The 10,582-nt window shown below is 33.9% G+C and overlaps 1 protein-coding gene across 1 annotated transcript; it reads left to right on the top strand.

The window, feature by feature from the left end:
- The first annotated feature begins 895 nt into the window (after positions 1-895).
- Positions 896-3,990, top strand: LOC142541011 (protein FAR1-RELATED SEQUENCE 8-like). The gene is made up of 2 exons (XM_075647545.1): positions 896-1,093; positions 1,593-3,990. The coding sequence occupies exons 1-2, from the start codon at positions 1,019-1,021 to the stop codon at positions 3,816-3,818; spliced, it is 2,301 nt and encodes a 766-aa protein (XP_075503660.1). The 5' UTR covers positions 896-1,018; the 3' UTR covers positions 3,819-3,990.
- Positions 3,991-10,582: the final 6,592 nt, after the last annotated feature.

Here is a 10,582-nt window from a genome sequence, read left to right as displayed (position 1 = left end):
TAAAATGATTCCAAAATATTTTATGGTTCGGCCGATGCTATGAGAGGTTTAAAAAAAAAATTTCTAGCATGTTTTAAGAAAACGAATAAGCAGAGGTTTCAGGTTGAACCGGTTTAGAACATCCTGAACTGGTTCAACCCACCAAACAATGAATTGTACACGATTTCGGGTCCAGTTCATCCTTATCGGATCTGGTTCCGGGCTTAACGAACCGGTTCCGAGTCGGCTCCGGCCCGAACCTATCCTTTAAGCATGCCTAAGTCAGGGTATGATATTACCTGAAGTCGATATTTTTGAAAATAATTCGATCTGATTGGGTAAATATTCGATCAGGCGGGTACCGAAATGTCCACCTCTACAAGTTACTCCCAAAAACTTATAAATAGGTTCTACTCTAGATTTGAAGGGATACCCTCATTTCAATAATTAAAATTAAACATTTTTTGGGTATATTTCTTGATGTGATCCCTGGATTGAATGTCAAATGATTTTTATCGAGTCTCTCTTGACGTCTATTACGTTTCTCGTGACATAAACGACCACCAAAATTACTTGTTAGGAGCATGTAAGGATCAAATAACTAATTACCTTGAATGACTGATCATATAAATGCATTTATTATGGGTAACATTACTTGTTTATAGTATCATACATCATGTTTTACCGAGGAAAATTATAATTCTAAAAAACGTGATTGTCATAACGCAAAATAGAGGTGAATAAAATAAAATGATAGAAGTGAAATTTTTTCTAAATTGAAAGAGGAATTATTATAAACAGATATCGAACTTGAGATTTCATAGTAAATTTCAATATTAGTATAAGATGAATTACTACCAGTCGATGTTTTTCTATATGATTGGAAATGGCGGCCATTTTCTAATAACAAAGATAATATAGGTTCGAAATCAAAAATACAAGCCTTGTATAAGAAAAACTCAAAAAATACAAAATAAAGGTAAGGGTGAAGCTATCCTCACAGGCTTTGACGAACATCGCGTGACACTCCTCTCACAGCATGTCGAACGACGCCGTTTTCTCACCAGCCAACGCTGCCATCCCTCCGAATCCGGATCCCGGCGTCGAACTCAACGTAAGCGCCTCCCGAATTTCCATTTCCGGCGCCTTTAAGTAGTAATCAGTGCGCCTCCTTATTGTATTTTAGCATCACTCGCGACCAATTCCTAATTTATCCCCATTTTTATAATATTTTCCGCCAAATTTTCGGAAAAAATGGTTGCCGTTTTTCCATTTGAAATCTGTTAACTGAATTGCGACGTTGAACGTTCAGCGAAAGCTGAAGTTGAGTGAGTTAAAAACAGAGTCATGATTTCTCTGTAAATTTTTGCCATTGTATGTGCTTTTGTTATCATTATATATATAGTTTATATTTTAAGGTATTTCGAATTTACCTCGTAATTTTGATGTTTACGATTACATGGGCTTCAAGGATGATCGATAAAGCTTTACCAAACTAGAAATCGGCAGTATTTTTTGTTGCACGAAGAATTTTCATTTAAACTTGGCACTTTTTGGTGTATCTTCGTTCCTGTTTGTATGCTTTTGTGATTTTTTCTTGTATTTCGCTCTAGGTGGATGGAGATGAACTGGTAGATGATGAAGGAGAAGATGACTTCGAGTTTGAGACCAATGATCTTGAGCATGAGGACAACCAAATGCTTGGAGCTAGAAGCAATGATCTTAAAAGTTCCATTCAGCGAGTGTTTGACATCGAAAGAAATGACCTTGGCGATGATGGAGGGCAAATTCTTAGTATTGACGGTGGACACATGCTTGCATTTGGAACAAATGGTCATGAGAGCAATAGTGTGCAGATTATGGAGGTTCCGGGCAATGACCACAATTGCAGGGGCAATCAATTTCCTGAGATTCACGGGAATGGTAATCCCGTTACAATAGATGATGGTACTGGGGGTAAGTCTTGTCTCCCTCCTGCCATGGGGATGGAGTTTGAGTCGTATGATGATGCTTATAACTATTACAACTGCTATTCCAAGGAACTTGGATTTGGTATTAGAGTCAAATCTTCGTGGACAAAGCGAAGCAGCAAAGAGAAGCGTGGGGCAGTTCTGTGTTGTAATTGCGAAGGTTTTAAAGCAATGAAAGATGCAAGCACTCGAAGAAAGGAAACGAGGACTGGATGCCCAGCAATGATTAGGCTGAGATTACTGGAATCGAACAGATGGAGGTTAGATGAAGTTAGAACAGAACACAATCATTTGCTGGACCATGGAAGAGCTCAAAACTCCAGGTCACATAAGAAGATTGATGCAGGAGCCAAAAGGAAGTTGGAGTCCACTGTAAACATAGAAGTGCAAACAATCAAGGTATATCAAACTTTTTGCTCAGATGCAGTGAGTTATCAAAGCTCAGATGAAAAAGAAATTAGCAATCATGCACAGCAGGCAACACACTTAAAACTCAGAGGCGGCAATGTGCTTGCTCTTTATGAATATTTTCATCGGGCGCAACTTGTTGACCCGAACTTTTTCTATGTCATGGATTTAAGCGATGAAGGTTGTTTAAAGAACGTGTTTTGGATCAGTTCTAGGTCTAGGGCTGCCTATAGTTATTTTGGTGATGTCGTCGTAGTTGACACTACATGTCTTTCGAGAACATATATTGTCCCGCTTTTGACAGTCACTGGATTAAATCACCACGGTCAGTCTGTATTGCTGGGTTGTGGTTTTGTTGTGAATGAAACTATGGAGACGTATATTTGGTTGATGCGAGCCTGGCTTACATGTGTTTTAGGACGACCTCCACAAACTATAATTACAGACAAGAGTAAGGCATTGTGTGGTGCAATCTCTGTAGTTTTTCCAAGGGCTAACCACGGTCTTTGTCTACCTAATGTGATGCAGTACATTCTTGAAAAAGTAGGAGAAATGAGGGAGTCAGCTCTAATCCAGACATTACTAAACAGAGCAGTGTACAGCTCCATGAAAGTAGAAGATTTTGAAATGGCGTGGGAGGAGATGATCCAGCATTGTTCTATCAAGGATCGTGAATGGCTTCGAACTTTATACGAAGATCGAGAACGATGGGTTCCAGTTTATTTGAAAGATACTTTCTTTGCCGGAATATATACTTCACAACCAGGTGAATACATGTCTCCCTTTTTCCACGGGCATTTACATGAGCAAACCACTTGGACTGAATTCTTTAATTTTTACGAGTTAGTTCAACAAAATAAAATTCATCGGGAATCTCTGAACGATTTAGAGTCGAGAGACTTTAGACCAGTGTTGAGAACTAGTTGCAACTACGAATTGCAGCTTTCCGAAGTGTATACCAAAGATATATTCTTGAGATTCCAAGAAGAGGTGGTGTTGATGGCTAATTGTTGCATTGTAACTCAAATCCATGCTAACGGGGCAATTATCACCTATATGGTTAAGGAACGGAATACCGAAGGAGATTCCCAAGAATCAAGAAATTTTGAAGTTATGTTCGATAAAGTAGGTCTAGAGGTTCGTTGTATCTGTAGTTGCTTCAACTTCCGAGGATACCTGTGCCGACATGCCTTAACTGTCCTCAACCACAACAGGGTTGAAGAAATCCCGAGCACGTACATTTTAACTCGGTGGAGAAAAGATTTGAAACGAATGTATGCTCGCGATCTCGGATCTAACACCATTGACATTACTAACCCTGTGCAGTGGTATGATCACCTTTCTAGACGAGCAATGCAAGTTGTTGCAGAAGGGATCACAACTCAAGATCGTTACATGGTTGCTAGGCAAGCATTCAGGGATTCATTGAATAAGGTTCGTCTGGCAGACAAGCATGTATGATGTCGATGTAAGTAGATTCGAAGAATTCGTTCATATTTCACGTTTTAACCAATTTATACAACTTTTTCAGACTTGTTACTCTGCAGTTGGAAAATTTGAAGAGAAATGTAGTTATGTAAACTGTAGTGCATTTGTTGAATGAATTTGATATATAGTAATAATGATCTCTGAAAATTGAGCCAATTACTAAAAACTCAATTTTTTTCGTAGATATTGAGCATGCAACTTTGGATTCTTGATTAAAAAAAAAAATTTTTTTTTTACAACTATAATATAAACGATGCACTTGGTCCATATGGATGAGTCTGGTTTGCTCGGCTGTATTGGAAAAGTGTAGTTTAGATCTGAAAAGAGGAAAACTAATTTAGTTATTTAGGAATTGATCCCGGGCTCATGCAAATCAAACCGACTCAAATGAATATTTTCAAAATATATTTGAGGCAGATGGAGTCACCGAGAGAACTGCTTCTGTGGGAAAACCATGGGATCATCGTCCCAATTCAATGGTCAGCAATACATAGGAGAAGTTCTCACGGTGCATCACAAAATTTACCATCGCCCACATACAAAGCATCAATCATCCTAAAATAGTCGAGCATTTGCTGACAAACCCATTGCGTGGTGGCGTGATCAATCACAACTGCATGCATATTTCCTTACGTGAGCCCCATGCATGAGCTATTTCGGACCTGATTTCTCAAAGAATCACAAATAGCCGTGGAGAACGCTTACTTTTTGAAAAATTTCACATTGCTATCTAAAAATATTCAATACTAGCAACCAACCCAACTTGGTTAATTAATGCGGTATGACAGTAAGTAGGAGTGTAAAACAATCGAATCGAGCCGAATATTTTAAGTGACTCAAATTAAGTATATTCAAGTTCGAGCTTGATTCGAAACTTGAAATTTTTTTGCTTGAGTTCGGTTCGAAATGTTCGAACTTATTCGTCAGCTAATTTAAATATTAATCAAAGTTTGAGAATGAACGTTCGGAAGCTCGAAATATCCGAAAGGCTTGAAATGAGTATTATTGAGTATAAAATTATATTGTATTAATAAAATATCAAGGGTAGCAAACAATCGAACATAATAATTTTAGCTCGAGTTCGGGTTGGAAAAATGTTCGAACATGTTCGAGTTCGGCCTATGTATCTGGTCAGCTCACGAATCGGCTCGATTTATTTACATCCTTAATCGTAGCAGTTAAATCTATACTACAATACCGAAATCCAAATTATATTATCTCATAATTCTAAAGAGAATGGTTTATATACTAATTATTCAAGAAATAATCAAATTATAGACAATATGAGAACCACAAACAAATGTATTATAGCTAGATTTAGTCCCATGATAACATACTAACCCAGAGTGCATTCACTTTTTTGTATGTATTGCACTTATACATGAACGTGAAGAGGAACCCTACATTTCTCCCCCACGCGCTGCTATAAAGCTGCATGATTTCTGCAGATTGTTTGCTGAATTATACAGAGTGGTCCTCATTTCCTTCGAAGGAAAATCCATCCCACAAATTTAATCATTGCTCAAATATATCAATATTCAATATCACCATATATTTTTTGCTATTTTAAGTCCCATTATCACCACTATATACCCTTCTCTTACCCTCTCTTACCCATATTTTCTTGAAATTTTTTGCATATTTCAATCGATTTCAACAAATTAAGTTCGTGGACGCGATTCAAGTTAAGGTTTTCCTCGTGGAACTATATTTTCTTGAATTTGTTTTAGTCATTTTCTTTGAATGGGGAGTATTGGGAATCCTGTCATGTTTTTCCACAGCTTTCTTGAACTTCTTGGGATTGTTTTTTTTTCCTTCAAGAATCACGTATAGATGTAGAAGTTCAAGAAACCTGTGGGAAGACATGGCGAAATCAGGATTTTCTCAGACTTTTTGTAAAGCTATTTCTGTTTTTGTTGGTTCATAAATTTGGTGGAATGGAGAACAAGAACACCTTCTTCTATGGCTTTCCACTCATCTGCAGCTTATGGTAAGTTTCTTTACAATTCAATCTATGTCAGCTCATTCTATTAACTCCGTTGTGCATTAATTTATTATATTATAAATTATAAGAATATATTTGATTTTCAGTAATTCACCAACATTTCTGAAATGGAAAATTTGGAACAGAAAATTATATATAGATGGATTTGGTGAAGATATTTCCTTTCTTCTGCAGATCTTAGAATTGAACAGGCAAAAACTTGAACGATAAATTTCTGGTGGGAAAATTTAATATTTCTATTTTATAATACTTTCAAATATTTTTCGACGCACCTTCTCTAAGAGTTAATATTTATCTATATATATGCGATGAACTAAACACTCAATGATTCAAATTTTTAGATAATAAATTTAGTTTAAATCAAGAAAAGTATATGATAACTTTTATACCCCAAGATTCTGCCACTTCTTCAAGATTTTTGTCTATGTTGGTCTTATTATATTATTCGATTCTTCTTTGTCTTTCTTTATCTTTCGGCAAAACTGTTTTTCCTCCGGGAAATTGAAGTATTTCAACTATTCAAATGGATTTATAGGCTCGCTTTTTACACAAACTTGGTAGAAAGAACAAAATTCAAGAACCAATCATCTAAAAAGAGAACACTATGAAAATCATTTTATTTATGTAGTAGATCAAATTTTCTCACATATTCCACTTTCTCTAAAATTCTCCCTGTCTAATTTCTGACCTTTTCTTTATAAGTTTGCAATGGCACGTTGTCACAATTTTCCTACATTTCCGAGAAACTTTTGAAGTATTAAATAATCTGCAAACATTATGAAGTTCATGGTGATAGGGTATTCATATTGAATCTATTTATATTTGCTCAGTTTTTTTAATAAAAAAAATACAATTTTTTTTTTCAGGGACTTAATTCTTGTTGATAAGAGTTTGTGTTTGGGTAATAATTGATTTGTATAACCAAATTTGATATCAAGTAAAAATATAATTTAAATGTCTGCAACGCATGATATAGCCGTAAATCATTGGAAGGATAACGTGAATATCACAAGTTCAAATGTCAGTGGGAAGATGAAAACTAAACGAGAGTAAATTCAAAATGTGTATGGTATATGATCGCATCCGAATTTACATGTGGGGATGAACTAATATCAGACAAAAACTCGAGTATACGATTTATCTAAAACACACATAATTTAAATTTAACTGGAGGTCAATAATTTAGGCCACTGATTCGGTAATACGTGCACTTTAGGCCTATCTTGTTAGCTCGATGCGAGATGGTGTGATGAATGCCAATTCAGGTTTGGTATATTGTTGCTTTAACTGCTGTCAGTGAAGAGGAAGGAATTCGTACTATTCTTTCACATCCATTCCCTCTTTCCACGGATCTCTTTTACAAAAATTTCTTTACTTACATGGCATCGTGTAACATGTCCCAATCCAACTTGTATCGTTGGGAGCAAGGACGGATCCAGAAGTTAAAGTTGAGGTGAGCTTGAACTTAATATAATAAGTTAATATACAAGCTCACCTCAACTTTATATATATATATCAAATATGAGATATTAATATGAAAATAGTTAGCAAAATGACTTTGATATTTTTTTAAAAAAAACCTATTGTTCCTAGCGTATTCGAAATAGCAGAGTTAATTTTCAAAAAAAAAAAAGTTTAATCAATATCATTTTTCAAAATTTATATATTATTTAAATTAATTTGTAACCCGTGTAATATAAGACAAGTTTTACTTAGATTCAAAATTTACATTTTGAAACTATTTTTAATATATTTTAAATGTATTTTCAAAATTAAATTCTATTAAATAAAAAAATTGATAAAATAAATTTATCACTTTTATGATTTATTTGCATCAAACCCTTTTGAAATATCGAAAATTTATATTTATTCACTGTGAAAGTTAAATAGGTATTCTAGATATCAACTTTTATGAGTTATTTGCACCGTGATATCTTTTAAAAAAATTAGACTGTGCTTAAATTTCTATATATATTTACCAAAAAAAATTAGAATTAGCTCGACTCTCTATAACTTTTTGTAAAAAAAAATTGGGCTGTGCTACAGCCTAGGAAGGACCAAGCATAGGTCCGTCCTTGGTTGGGAGATTTCACATTTTATTGAGCGCAGTAAGTTGATATTTGCTATTGCCCCAAATTTTATTTTAGTTTTTTAAATATGTATTTTGAGTTCGCTCCATTTTTTCGGGAAAAGACCCATTTTAGTTCCAAATTTTTGGACTATTTTTCGATTCGGTCCTAAATGATTTGACGTTTTGAATTTTTCTAGTTGTTGTCACTATCTAACCTCAAATTCGTAGTTGTAGTTCTAGATACAATGACATACAATTGACCATAACTAAAAACGAGGTTCTTCAAAAAAATTCTTACATGAGACAATTATTGACCTTTAATTTTGTTGATTGTCATTGCGTATGATACAATCATATGATACTGTCTTCGTTGGAATTTAAAAGGAAGTCTTGGATCAAAATCAGTCAATGACATTCTTGGAATAAAAACTTTATGACTCGCATTAATTCCAGTCGAAATTTGTCCTTACAAAACTTGGTTTCTGAGCCTAGTCACGATCAATATAGTATCATTACATAATCCAAGATAATGATCTATATTCCGCAGCAACATAACTGAAATTCCAACAATCTTATTCCATTTAAGAATTCAAGGGTATGCACATCATACAGTACATCAACATTTATCCGAGTAGCTTGTTGTATCAGAAATTAATTACAACCTTCCCTCATAATGGTTTAGAGATATCATATATTCATTTATGGACTGAATGACATCAAGAGTCGGTGCCAAAATAGCCCTCTACTGAAAATATGTAGTATCACTGATAATGATGTCTGAAGACGAATACATACTCTCAACTATTGCTCCAATATGATCATTACAATCTTTTAGCAAAATTTCATTAGGAATATCGATTGTCGCTTAACCATAATTTTGTTCTCTAATTTTTCCATCTCCTATATTAGCAGTCCAATCCGAAAATTCTTTTTTTAAACACTTTCTTCATCAGGACATAAATTTTATATTCGCATGTTTTTTTCAATCTCAAACCTTTTCAATGTCTCCAGATATACAAAGAATTGAAGGTGGCAAGAACAATATCTTGCCTATTATATTTTGGGATAACATGAAATATTTTCGAAAATTGCCACCGAAAACATATGTTTTGCCTCCAAAGGTAATGAAGGCTTGAAGGATTGACAAATCTCATATATATACTATTTTTTTATGTGTGTGTGTATATATATATATATATATATATATATATATATATATATTCATGCATACCTTGATGTTGCAGCAAGTTATGTTGTATGTATAAAATTTCATTTGATAGATATGTCCAATATGACTTCTAAACTACTTCAGGTTGGCCGATATAATTCGATGACAATACAATAGCGAGTAAAACTATCACAGATTGTTCTGAAGCCCAATGACTTGCTTCAATAATGTCGTCGAGTAAAACTATCACAGATTGTTCTGAAGCCCAATGACTTGCTTCAATAATGTCGTCGATAAAACTAACTCCAACATTTTTTTCCAAATCACATCATCTGAGCTTGATCAAATGGTGCAGTCACACGATCTTGTCCTTTATTTATATATTTGAACAATATTTGATAGCCCGAGATTGGTTGCACAATTCAATATTCTTATAATCTTCGTACCAAACCAACAAATAATGATCATGGGGAATAAAAATCTGTTATTCAATTAACACAGTTTTTAGAAATGTTCGCTCATTATCTTTGCGTCGATAAATTGGGTATCCATCTTCATCAATTGATGTCACTTCAACAAACTTTTTAGGAAAATGCTTTGTGAAGCGACCATAAGACATGCACCGAGAATTTTTTCTGAAGATATACATGACAATAGAAATCCGATTACTAATTTCGTTTTCTGGTTTGTAAATATACAACTGTGCAAAATTTAGGGATGCACCTTCACATAGAAGTAGGCTGCCAATTAAATGATAATTCTTATGAAGTTAGAAACTATAGGGGAGCCGCCTTGATTTAGGGGTATGTATTTAATCTTGGAAATATAATTATTTTTATTGACTTTTATAGAGTTTAAAAGTTTAGAGGTATTGAACATAGACTTTTATAAACCCTATAAAAGTTTAGTGTTAGTCAAATTAGCTATTTCTTAGGTCTTAAAAAGTCTAGTGGTATTCGAACTTGACTTTTTAAAAATCTATAGGTATCCAATATTTCCATAGATTTACAATGATTCTAATATAATTCTTTACATACAAACTTTTAAAACTCTAGGTACAATTTAGAAATTCAAAAATTGTCTTCTACTCATCTTAGAGATTTTAGTAGACTTTTAATCGAATAAAATATCATTCTCATCCATATATCTCTCTATGTCATTCAAATACGACGCTTTTCTCCTCTCTAAAGACAAGTCTAGGTGTAACGCTCCGAAAATTTAAAGATCCACACGAACCACATGCATGCAGTTATTAAATTCTCTTGTATTTTAATTAAATATTTTAATTGCATGAATTAATTATGTTTTGCATGTTGACATGTTTAAAATATATTTTTCTACATGGTTGCACTAAAATGTAATTTTTAAAGGTTATTCGAGTTGCGATCGAAGAACGGAGACCGATGGCTGAAAATAGAAAATGTTTTTATTAAATAATTATTTTTAATTATTTAAATTAAGGGTGATGCTTTTTTTATTTTTGAAAATATGAG

Source organism: Primulina tabacum, chromosome 3 (genome assembly GCF_025594145.1).
Source record: "Primulina tabacum isolate GXHZ01 chromosome 3, ASM2559414v2, whole genome shotgun sequence".
Classification (NCBI taxonomy): Eukaryota; Viridiplantae; Streptophyta; class Magnoliopsida; order Lamiales; family Gesneriaceae; genus Primulina; species Primulina tabacum.
This window is presented reverse-complemented; position numbering and strand designations above follow the sequence as displayed.